Below are 13091 nucleotides of genomic sequence, written 5' to 3'. Positions count from 1 at the left end.
TGACTTTACTCTGATGACTTCTAACTCCAGATTCATATAGCTACTTGCTTGACATCTTTCTTAGAATCCTAGTAGCATCTCAAATATCCCAAGAGTCCCAAGCTGAATTCTTTGACTTCATCCCCAAGCTCCCTCCTTCCCAAATAGCCTCCAACCCGTAACTGGCTCCTCTGTTCATATTGCATAAGCTCCAAACTTTGAATTCTTCCTTCTTTCATACCGCACCTGTTATTCATCAGAAATTCCTCTAGGCTCTACCTTCAAAATATATTTTTCACATGTTTACTACTATCACCCAAGTCCAAGCCACCATTATCTCTTGCCTGGGCTGTATGGTAGCCTCATAACTGCTCTCTTTGTGTTTTACTCTTGTTCTTCTACATTCTATACTCCATACAACAGTGAAAGTCATCTTTATAAAGTCCAAGTTAGATCATGTCACTTCCTTCCATAAACTTTTCCATTAGCTCCATACCACACTTAGAAGAAATCCAAACTCTTCCTTATCATGATCTACAAGGCCCTACATTTTCTGGCCCCTGGCTGACTCTCATCTCCAGCTTTTGTCCCCCTCAGTTATTGCCCTAGCCACATCGCCATTCTCACCATTCCTCAGATAAGCCAAGCATGTTTTTCCCTACAGAGCTCTGTACTTACTATTCTCTTTGACACTCTTTCCCCAGATAGCTATCCAGTCCATTTCTTAGTTGACTCAGGACTCCACTTACCTAACATCTCCTTAGAGAGACTTTCCTTGACAACCTGTCTGAACCAGCAGGCTCCCCAACTGCAAGCCCCCCTCCTCTACCTTGTAAACAAACTTGTGAACCTAATATGGTATTTAAAATTATTCAGTTGTGTATCTGTTGGTTACTTACGGTACTTTAGAGCACTTTTAAAGCAAGGTAGATTTTAATGGGCTCTTACTACCTCCATTTAGACTCCTAGACCCTTAATATATACCTACTTAGAGTTGCAGTGAAAAGCCACATTATGTTTGATAGCATTACATCATGGAGTTATATAAAACAGATCATGAAGAGGTGATATTAGGAAAGTAAGGAACATTGATCATAAAGGCTGCTTTGGGGCTTTGAGGTATACTCTGTCTGTATGGTACACCTTTATATATATTCACAGATATAAGGAAAGCCTTAAGGGAAAGGCACTGACAAAAAGTATGGACCCATGAGAGAAATATTTGGAATGAGTTAGAGAGAAAAAACAAACACATTTTGAACTTTGATTTGCTAGTATGACAAACTGAAGTAAATCTTTCTCTTTTGTGTTTCTTAGTACTGCTGGCGGTGGACAGGTTTTAACTTCGGCTTTGACCTGCTTGTAACTTACACCAATCGATTCATCATTTTCAAACGCAATACACTGAATCAGCCCTGTAGTGGATCTGTCAGTTTACAACCTCGAAGGAGCGTAGCATTTAGGTAGGTTGAGATCTCCCCACCCTATTTCAACTCACTCCCAAAGAAATATAAAAAATGAAATAAAACCTTGGTAATTTACACCAACAGTAGTAGAACTTTGATAAGATCCAAATATATTAATGTGTAAGGAAATGATAAGCCTCCATTCCTGTAATATATTAATAATCTAAGTCATAAGATCTGGATCTAGTATGTCATGGAGAAAGATAGGCTGTAATACGAATAATAAAGGATTAATACTGAGCTTGATGCTGAAGCTGTTACTTGCTGCTATTCCTAGCAAGTAGAAGGTCCAAACTGGAAATACAGCAAGGTATTTTTCCACGAAAACATGCTTGGTATTATCCTTCACTTTCTAAAAGATTTAATATGTCCAACTTTGCCTGATAGTTGAGCTGGCAATATTTTTCTGAAGAGGATGCTGACAAATTAGAAAATAGCTTAATGAACATTTTTTTAAGTCACTTATTTATACTTACCTTAAACTATACACAAAAATTAACTCAAAATGGAGCAAAGACCTAAACATATAAGCTAAAACTATAAAATAACTCCTGAAAGAAAACACTAGGGAAAAGCTTCTTAGTATTGGAGCTGGCAGTAATTTCTACAATATAACACCAGAGCATAGGCAGCAAAGGAGAAAGAGAAATTGGACTTCAGCAAAATTAAAAATCATGCATAAAGAGCATTATCAACAGAGTGAACAGGCAACTCACAGAATGAGAGAAAATATTTGATAACCATATATTTAATAAGGAATTAATATCCAGGATATACAGAAATCTCCTAAAACTCCACACAAAACAAACTACCAGATTCAAAAATGAGCAAAGAACTTAAATAAGCATTTCTCCATAGAAGATATAAAGATGGCTTCGAGGCCCATGAAAAGATGCTCCACACCATTAATCATCAAGGAAATGTAAATCAAAACCACAATGAGATACCACCTCACACCCATTAGAATGGCTATTGCCAAAAACAAAACAGTATTGGTGAGGACATAGAGAAGTTGGACCCTTGTACATTGCTGGTGGGAATGTAAAATGATACATCTTTTGTGGAAAATGCTGTGGCATTTCCACAAAAATTAAACAATTACCATAAGATCCAGCAATTCTTATTCTGCATATATACCCCCAAAAAATTGAAAGCAGGGACGTGAACAGATTTGTACATTCATTTTATAATAGCACTAGAGGCCCCCGGCCCCACCCCCTGGTCGAATTCCTGGTTGAGGGGACAATTTGCATACTGTGCTTTTATTATATAGGATTATTCACAATAGCTAAAAGGTAGAAGAAACCCAGTTTCCATTGAGAGATGAACAGATAAACAAAATGTGGCATGGAATATTACAAAGGAATATTACTCAACCTTAAAATGGAAGGAATCCTGACATGCTACAACATTAACCTCAAAGACATTATGCTAAGTGAAATAAAGCAGTCACAAAAGAGCAAATACTGTATTTATTCCACTCACACAAGGCATCTGGAGTAGACAAGTTCACAGAGACAGAAAGTAGGATAGTGGTTGTCTGGAGCTGGGGTTACAGGAAATGGGGAATTTGTGCTTACTGAGTACAGAGTTTCAATGGGGCAAATGAAAAAGTTCGGGAGATAGATGGTGGTGTGAGTGCAGAACAATGTGAATGTATTTATTGCCAAGAACTGTACACTTAAAAATGGTTAAATGGTAAATTTTATGTATATACTACCACCATAAAAACAGCACTTATTTTTTCAGATATGTGTAATAGTACAAGCTTGTAAATCTAAATGGAATCATTTATAGTTTGAAAGACTTTTTAAAGTTTTTTTTTTTTTATCAAATAAAGACTTTTAGAGAATATGGAAAGCAAAAATAAATATGAAAGTGAAGGGGGGCTTATTTAAATTAATCTGTGGTTTTAAATAATTGTATATGTATTTTTTTATTTGTGGTGTTTGCTTTTTTTAAATCCTAGATTACGTTTGGCCTCTTTCGATAGTAGTGGAAAACTAATATGTAGTAGAACAACTGGCTATCAAATACTTACACTTGAAAAGGATCAGGTATGTTTGATTACTTTTTTATTTCATTATAGTATTTGTCTTTTGAATCCTTTTAATTAGAATTTAAATTCTTTGTATTGATTTCAGAGTGAAAGGGAGAGAGAGATAGAAACCTCAATGATGAGAGAGAATCATCGATCGGCTGCCTCCTGCATGCCCCCTACGCAGGATTGAGCCTGCAACCCAGGCATGTACCCTGACCGGAATTGAACCATGACCTCTTGATGAATAGGTCAACACTCAACCATTGAGCTACACCAGCCAGACAGAATGAAAATTCTTAAGTAGAAATAGCATGTGATTTAAAGGTTGGTTTGACAGTGTTTTTGAAGGTAAAGATGTAAGTATCATGTTCACTTCTGTATAAGTTACCCCATTCTAGAATACAACTAAGATAAAAAGAAAACACAATTTGATTTTGAGGAGCAGGGAAAAGCTTTAATAGGGAAATAATTATTTTTCCTCAAAGAGTTATGAATCTTAACTGCTTCATTCATTGTCTTCATAAGTGCATTTATTTATGCAATAGCAAATACTTTGAAGACAATCCAGTTTGTCTCTATATAGTTCTTAAATATTGAGAGAACATTATCCTCTAGCACAGCGGTTCTCAGCCTGTGGGTTGCGACCCCTTTGGTGGTCGAACGACCCTTTCACAGGGGTCGCCTAAGACCATCCTGCATATAAGATGTTTACATTACGATTCATAACAGTAACAACATTACAGTTATGAAGTACCAACAAAAATAATTTTATTGTTGGGTCACAACATGAGGAACTGTATTTAAAGGGCCAGAAGGTTGAGAACCACTGCTCTAGCACAATAGGTTTCTAAAATAACAGACATCTGTAATGTTCCCAGATTCTCTAAAGCCATTTGTTTCATTTTTCACATTCATGTTGAAGTTTCAAAATGTCATGATGAGAAAGTAAAATGAGAGCCGTTAAAATATTGCTGAAATTTATTTCTATTAAAACTAACCACCATTCCAAAGGACATGCTGTTTTATTAAAGGGTTCAGAGCCTATAGTTCATATAAATTATTAGCAATTTTCCTCAAACTGAAGAGCCTCTCATGGAACATCAGAGTTCAGCATTTCAGGGAACCCTGGAAGTGATAGTTCTAGCCTCACATACTCTGCCCAGCAGGAGCTCTGGCAACAGAGCTGACTCTCATGTGGTAGATAATATTTGAGTAGGTAAGAAAGTTCAAATCTGCCTCTATTGGAATTCTCTATCAATGTGCCCCCTGGAACTGCATGAAAAATGACTATCTTTACCTTCTACCTGGAACTTCATAAAAAAATATTGGCTCAAAGCAGCCAGAGACCTAAAAAGGACTAGACCAAGATAATAATTGTATTCCAAGTATTCCTTTATTTGTTCATTCAGCAAACATTTGTATTTCTGCCACATGCTAGTTTCTGTGCTGGAAGTAGAGAAAGTAAAGAGGAGCTTATGTTATACTAGAGGCCTAGTGCATGAAGTTCATGAACTGGGGGTGGAAGAAGGGGGTCCCTCAGCCCAGTCTGTGCCCTCTTGCAGTCCGGGACCTCTCACTCCTTACCACCCACCTGCTCACTGCTCCTTAGTGCTGCCGCAGAGGTGGGAGACACTCCTGCCACCACCGCTGCGCTTGCCAGCCGTGTGCCTGGTTCTGGCTGAGCGGCTCTCCCCTGTAGGAGCGCACTTACCACCAGGGGGTAGTTTCTGCATTGAGCGTCTGCCCCATGGTGGTAAGTGCGCATCATAGCGACCGGTGGTTCTGGTTGTTCCCTCGTAACAGTCACTTAGGCTTTTATTTATTAATTTTTTAATATTTTTATTAATTCAGAGAGGAAGGGAGAGGGAGAGAGAGATGGAAACATCAATGATGGGAGAGAATCATTGATTGGCTGCCTCCTGCACACCTTACACTGGGGATTGAGCCCACAACCAGACATATGCCCTTGACCAGAATTGAACCCAGGACCCTTCAGTCTGCATGCCATTGCTTTATCCACTGAGCCAAACCAGCTAGGGCTTAGCCTTTTATTATATAGATAGATAGCTTAGTTTAAGTAGCATGGTAGAGATGAGCACAGAGTAATGTGTAACATTGAGGGAGAAGTCTCTAACCCTTACTATGGGGTTGGGGGCAGGTGTATTTATTGGGGGAGTTTGGAGAAGGGAAGACAGCTCAGGGAAAACCACCTCTCCTGGAAAAGTTAACAAGTGAATGGATACCTGAACCAAACTTCAAATGATGAATAAGATGGAGGCAAGGGAGCACATGGGTCATTCAAGGATCTGAAAGAGGTTTGGAAGAGTTCAGTAGACTAAAGCCAGGGCTGTAGATGGAATTTGGACTTTTCTCTGAGATCTCTAGAGAATTATGGAAGGATTTTATTTGGGGAGTTTTATATGTGTTTCACATAGGTTGTAGATGTTTGCTATGGAAAAATTAGAAAATATAAATAAGTGAAAAGAAAATAAAAATAAAAAAAGAAAAGAAAATCATACTTATCCTACTTAGAGATGACACCAAAATTAAATTTTACTGTTAACTATTTGCAATCTGCTTTTTCCCCACTTTGTTGTGCATAGCTTTTCTTATCAATAAATACAGGGTGTCCAAAAATATGTATACACACCTTGAATCATTATTAATTTCAGTGTGTTAAATCTGAAAAAAAAAAAAATCAATTGAGTTATCAGCTGTTAAAGTACGTAAACATTTTCTTGGGACACCCTGTATTTAGCCACACATTTTTATTTCTGTATAATATTAGTTATTTTGTATATACCATAATTTAAATAATTCTTCCCCTTTTTTGGGGGGGGGGCTCACTATTATTGAAAATGTACATATATCTTTGTACATTTTTCTCATTTTTTTAAATGATAAATTCCAAGAGGTAGAATTCTTGTCAGATAGTATATACATTTCCTTATAGCCAAATTGCCCTCCAGGAATACTATCCAAATTACATTCCCGTCTAGCAGGAGAGTATAACCAAGATTAGTGTATTATCATTCTTTCTAATCTTTTCCCAATATAAAAAGTGGAAACAAATTGTATTTAATTTTCATTTCCTTGGTTACTGGTATAGTTGGGGTTTTTGTTTGCTTCTTGGTCATATTTTGTGTAAATTGACAGTTTATATTCTTTATTTTTAAATTTTTATTAAGCTGTTTGTTTTCTTGTTAATTTTTAACAGCTTTTATTAAGAGTAATAATGGCATTCTCCCTCCAGAGAGCACCCTTATGCCATTCTCTTTTCCTTCTCCTCCCCCTCCTAGGCTCTCCTGTTGCTTCTTCTATGCCCTTCCTTGTTTCACTGCCCTAAGTATGTTTTTCTGCAGTCAATGAATTCTTGCTTTTCTTTAAAAAAAAAAAAAAAAAGTAATACAATTTGTGATATGCTATAGTTTTCCCATTGTGTCATTTGTTTCTCAAACTTCATGAAGTATGCCCTGACTGGTTTGGCTCAGTGGACAGAGCGTTGGCCTGTGGACTGAAGAGTCCCGGGTTCGATTCCAGTCAAGGGCATGTACCTTGGTTTCGGGCACATCCTCAGTGGGGGGTGTGCAGGAGGCAGCTGGTCGATGTTTCTAACTCTCTATCCCTCTCCCTTCCTCTCTGTAAAAAATCAATAAAATGTATTTTAATAAATAAACAAACAAACAAATAAAAGGATTGCAAAGAGGTTTAGCGTAAAAAAAACTTCATGAAGTAATCTATCAATCTAATCACTTCATGATTTCTTCTTTTGGTGTGGTACTTAGTCTTAATAATTAGGATTATATAAATAGTTGTCCCTACTTCTTTTCTATTCTTTTTATTTTTTTACATTTGAGTATTTTGTGATATATCTGAAATGTATCAGATTTACCAATGTATTTGAAATGCCATTTTTATCATATACTAAATCCTTATGTACTTGGTTTCATTTCTAAACTTTCTGTTATGTTTTGTTGATTTCTTTGTTGCAGAGACAACAATACATTGTTTTAACTAGACTAACTTTAAAATTAATACCTAGTAATACAAACTACCTTCATTCTTCTCTTTTCAAAAATCTCTGGATTCTTTATGAATGATTATTCTATATCAGATATAGAATCATTTTGTCAAGTTTCCCCTCAAGACTTCTTATGAGGACTTTGATTTATATTTGTTAGTATATGTGCTGTTGAAGCAAGCACTGATTTATATTTGTTAAATATATACAATAATTTGTGGAAAATTGATATCTTCCTTTCTGGAAAATAATATTTTCCACATTTATTTAGGTCTTCTCTTATGTCCCTAAAATATATAGTTTGTCCCCCATGTTATTCCTGTATATTTCTTGAAAGTATAATGCTAAGTATTTTACATTTTATTTATTTATTTTTTTTAATATATTTTATTGATTTTTCACAGAGAGGAAGGGAGAGAGAGAGAGAGCCAGAAACATCGATGAGAGAGAAACATCGATCAGCTGCCTCCTGCACATCTCCCACTGAGGATGTGCCCACAACCCAGGCACATGCCCCTGATCGGAATCGAACTCGGGACCTTCCAGTCCGCAGGCCGACGCTCTATCCACTGAGCCAAACCGGTTTTGGCAGTATTTTACATTTTAATGCTAATATGAAATGATTCTTTTTTTCTAATAGTTTTTGATAACATATAGGAAATCTAGTGATTTTTGCATATTTTATAACTACTCATCTTATAGGACTAAGCTAACTAGATTTGCATTATAGAAGGCTCTCTGAGCAGTGGTAAGAAAAATTAGAGACATTATAATAGCAGGAAGATGACTTAGGTAAGAAATGGGTGTGGTTCAGTGGTTGAACGTTGGCCTATGAACCAGATGGTCATGGTTCAATTCCCGGTCTGGGCACATGCCTGGATTGTGGGCTCCAGCCCCAGTGTGGGGCATGTGGGAGGCAGCTGATCAATGATTCTCTCTCATCATTGATGTTTCTATCTCTCTCTCCTTCTCCCTCTCTAAAATCAATTTTTTAAAAATATTTTTTAAAGAAATTATGAGAACCTTAACTTAAGATAGCAATGGGGATGAAGAAATGTTAGTGGAATCTAGAAATAAAGCAGTGCAGTTGAAAGAATTTGGTTCCTAATTGTGTGTGAAGGTGTGAGAAAGAAAGTAATCAAAGGTAATTTCTGGTTTTCTGAGTTGGGCAACTTGGTTGATAGTAGTAGTTTTTTCCTGAGATTTGAACTATAAAAGGGAAAATGACATCCTGGCTGGGTAGCTCAGTTGGTTAGTGCATCATCCCAATATGCCAAGGTTGCAGGTTCAATCCTTGGTCAGAGCACATACAAGTGTGTGTGTGTGTGTGTGTGTGTGTGTGTGTGTGTGTGTGTGTGTGTGACATTTTTGTTCCCTACTTTTTTGTTGTTGTTAATCCTCACCCAAGGATATTTTTCCATTGATTTTTAAAGAGAGTGGAAGGCCCTGACCGATTTGGTTCAGTGGATAGAGCGTCGACCTGTGGACTGAAGGGTCCCAGGTGCGATTCCAGTCAAGGGCATGTACCTTGGTTGTGGGCACATCCCCAGTAGGGGGTGTGCAGGAGGCAGCTGATCGATGTTTCTCTCTCATCGATGTTTCTAACTCTCTATTCCCTCTCTCTTCCTCTCTGTAAAAAATCAATAAAATATATTTTAAAAAAATAAAGAGTGGAAGGGAGAGGGAGAGATGAGAGAAACATCGATGTGAGAGAGACACATCAATTGTTTCCTCATACACGCACCCTGACCAGGGCCAGTGAATCTGCAACCAACCAGAATCTAACTGGCACCCTTTAGTCCATCGGCCAACATTCCATCCACTGAGTCAAACCAACTAGGACTCCCTACCTTCTTTATCCAAATTTATCTCACTGTTTCCCAACACAGGAGACTATATTGAGCCAATGTCAGTCATGCAGATGTTCCAGTTTCAGTCCCTCTTTATTCCAGGAATATATTCCAGAAGCATCTGGCTTAGTAAAAAATTAAAAACTCTAGTTTAATTGAAACCAAATGAGAAATCTACATATATCTGGACTATGTCCATTGATAAAATATGTAGGTACTTGACAGAAATTTTTCAACAATGAAAATAACTACTATAATTAATTGAGCACTTCATATATGGCTGCTTTGCTGAGCCCTCTGTGTGTATTGTCTCATGGAATCCTATGAAGTGGGCACTCTTATTGTCCCCATATTACAGTGAGGACACTGCAATTGACAAGGTCAGTGACTTGCTCCAAGTCACACAGGAAGTGGGTGGGAGTTTTGAGATTCGAGTGTTGACTCTCAGACTGTAGATGCAAGTTCTTAACTACCCTACTGTCTCCTTCAGTTCATTCAATTCAGCAATTTGGTTTTCTGTTTGTTTTTTGAATATTACTATCTACTTGTCATTAAAGCAACAAATTTGTTTTATAGGAACAAGTAGTGATGAACTTGGACAGCAGGCTTCTGATCTTCCCTTTATATATCTGCTGTAACTTCCTGTATATATCACCAGAAAAAAGGACTGAAAGTAATCATCATCCAGAAAATACAGAAAATTGAGGACCTTTTCAGTTGGAAACAGTAGCACTTTGAAAACTTTTTCGGCCAGCTTTAATTTAATGGCCCTATGTTGTTCACATCTAAGGTGACTAACAATAACAAAGGCCTTATGAACTGTACAGATAAAACAGAAGACTATTCTCATTCTCGTTACATTTCTATGACTATATTAAAACATTTTAAAGACAAGAATATATCTGTCAACCCATTTCTGTTATAAAGATGTCAGCTCATGCTTTTAGCATCAGTAGAAAATCATTTAGGTAAATTTCACATTTCTCTGCAACCAAATATAGATTTAATTTTTAGCTTAAACTTTGATCTTACTTAATGTTAATGTACCTCAGTTATCCATCTGTAAATTTTGTCTATAAGAATGCTAAAGGAATAATTTGAAAGGCTAACTGTAAATTCTCTTTCAATTGACGCATTTAAGGCTGTTCTTTAATTTTTTCAAATGCTCTTTATGATTCCTCCTATTATCCTTCCAATATGTAGTTGTTTTTAATCATTAAATACTTTTTTTCATGGCTTTGGAGACTAAATTGAAGAAACTTTTTATTTACCTTAAACATTTTTTATGCTATTTTATTTTGCTTTTAATTTAGTTTTTCTAGGGTTTCAACAACAAAAGAATCAGCTTCAGACTTGCAAATGACTGGAATGGGGGAGAAAAATCAGTGTGATTCTGAGTATATTCTTTTGCCTTACATGGTCATTTTTCTTTTTTTTACATTTTTGTACAAGTTTATTAGCTCATAAGATTATTTATGTTCCAAATATTACACTCTAAATATTTTCATATTCTCTGCTCTTAAGAATTATTTATTTTCAAATTTTAGTTGGGAATCCTGTTTCCTACTTACTCAGGACTTTATAACCTCTGAATTGAGTGCCTTTGAGTTACACATGCTAATAGTTTCCTAGTAAATATAAATAAGGTTGGAGGATGTCATATAGAAGCTGGTAATAAAGCATTAATGTAAAAATAGATCTTATTTTTGTCAAAAATGAGATGTACACTTGTCATGATTTATATATGTTGGTTTCTTGTATTTACTGCTGTTTTGAAAATAGCCATGCTCATCGTCTTTCCAGAGTGAATTCTTTTTGTGGTTAATGTATATTTTTAGTATGTTTAAAAAATGGGAATCACTTTTATGTATCTGTACAAATGATAAATACCCATTTGGAAAATGAATAAATAAGTTCTTATATGAAATGGACAAAAAAGCCTTAATTGAAACCAGAATTTTTTAAAGTTAGATATTTTCCAATTAGATTTAACTTTTGGAATTTATGGATAGTTTTTCTTCCTCAGTAATATGTCCATAGATTTATAAATTGCTTTTGGCTTTCCAGAATTCATCCTCCAGGTTAATTTAAAGGAGGCTTTAAATGCCTCCCCTTCCTCTGCCCCCAGAACTGCAGTTTAAATGTTTCTAATACAATAATTTGGCTGCATCAAGAGGCTACATTTCTTATTCTTATATTTGCTATAATTATATTTCATAAGGTGCTTTTGGACTTTTTTCAATATTATAACATCAGAGCTTCTTTACCCTTTATATTTTAAAAAATGTAAATACCAATCTTGAAGTTTTTTAATAATTGAATTTTTACAAATCTTGGGAGTAAAGATAATTAAGGTTTTGAGTATCTTAGTAAAATTAGCTGTTTTGTTTCACTTATATAAATCAAATTGAAATTATATATGGTTCGCTCTCTTTTTTTAATTACATATGGTTCTTGTGTGTTGGTTCATTCCTGGCCAAATTGTGTCATCCACAAACAAAATAATTACTTCTTTAGTCACAGTAGGGTGTGTTCTCATTTGAGAAACCAGGAATTGTCAGTTAGTACTTCACATTGATAGTAAAGACCTGCTTTTGTTTTCTAACCCAATACTTTAATTTTTGCATACTTTTTACTATTTTCAATAGGAATATTTTCAATAAAATGTTAATATGAGCTGACATCATGTAAACTATACATGAAAGCAATTATACCCTTTGCAAAGTCTTTTTCTTAACATGCTATGAGTAGAAAAAAATACCCAGTAATAATTATTTTCATTTGACTATCAGTAAAGAAAAGGTATTTAAGAGAAAATGTTCCAGAGTCACATGCTAAAGTATTAAAGAGGGATATGAATGTACCTTTCTTTTAGAATATACATAAATATATATATTTGGTTTGAAACTTAACAAGCCAAAATTAAATGAACAGTACTAGTTACTACCTTTTTTTTTGTTTTTTAATTGATTTCAGAGAGAAAGGGAAAGGGAGAGATAGAAACATCAATGATGAGGGAGAATTCTTGATTGGCTACTTCCTGCACGCCCCCTACTGGGTAGAGAGCCCACAATTCGGAAATGTGCCCTTGACCAGAATCAAACCCAGGAACCTTCAGTCCACAGACCAACGCTCTATCCACTGAGCCAAACAGCCTAGGGCTAGTTATTAGCATTTTTACCAAGTGTTTAGCAGCCAACATTTTATTGAATTTCAAGCCTTTGAATACTATTACCATTGTTACTGAACAATTTGTAACATCACATGCAAAAATAGGGTTACCAAGACTCACTGTGGGTATCTAAATTTGAGTTCATTAAAATAAAATGTACTTTCTCAGTCACAGTAAGCACATTGCAAGTGCTTAGTAATCACACGGAACTACTGGCTACCATATGGGACAGTGCAGATAGAATATGCCCATCATTGCAGAAAGCTCTATCAGATAGATTTGGTCTAGAATACTGGACTGTCAATATTAAAACCATGTCAAAGGTTTTATTCCCTTAAAGGTGAACCCATGTAAAGAACAGTAAAGATAGTAGAGACAGGGTACAAATTAGGTGATGATTTGCCAATCACCTAAAATGATATGTTGAGTCATTTCAAGCAATGTGGATCTAATCTCTTGATGGCATTAAAAAAAAAAAGAAAAAGCATAGTACAGTTCTTTCCGCAACCAGAGCCTGCAATTTGTCCCAGGTTCAGGGTACAGATGTAAAAAAGCAAAGTCT

The 13091-nt window shown here is 35.8% G+C and overlaps 1 protein-coding gene across 1 annotated transcript in view; it reads left to right on the top strand.

Annotated features, from left to right (window-relative positions):
• The window catches only part of GMCL1 (germ cell-less 1, spermatogenesis associated), a 44000-nt gene extending 32716 nt beyond the window's left edge, over positions 1-11284 (top strand). Inside the window, exons 12-14 of the mRNA XM_036334251.1 lie at positions 1297-1442; positions 3415-3502; positions 9934-11284. Coding sequence (XP_036190144.1) covers positions 1297-1442; positions 3415-3502; positions 9934-10062 — 363 coding nt within the window. The 3' untranslated portion in view covers positions 10063-11284. The remainder of the gene's footprint in view (positions 1-1296; positions 1443-3414; positions 3503-9933) is intronic.
• The last annotated feature ends 1807 nt before the right edge of the window (positions 11285-13091 follow it).

The sequence above is a fragment of the Myotis myotis genome, unplaced genomic scaffold (assembly GCF_014108235.1).
Source record: "Myotis myotis isolate mMyoMyo1 unplaced genomic scaffold, mMyoMyo1.p scaffold_m19_p_14, whole genome shotgun sequence".
Taxonomy (NCBI): domain Eukaryota; kingdom Metazoa; phylum Chordata; class Mammalia; order Chiroptera; family Vespertilionidae; genus Myotis; species Myotis myotis.
This window is presented reverse-complemented; position numbering and strand designations above follow the sequence as displayed.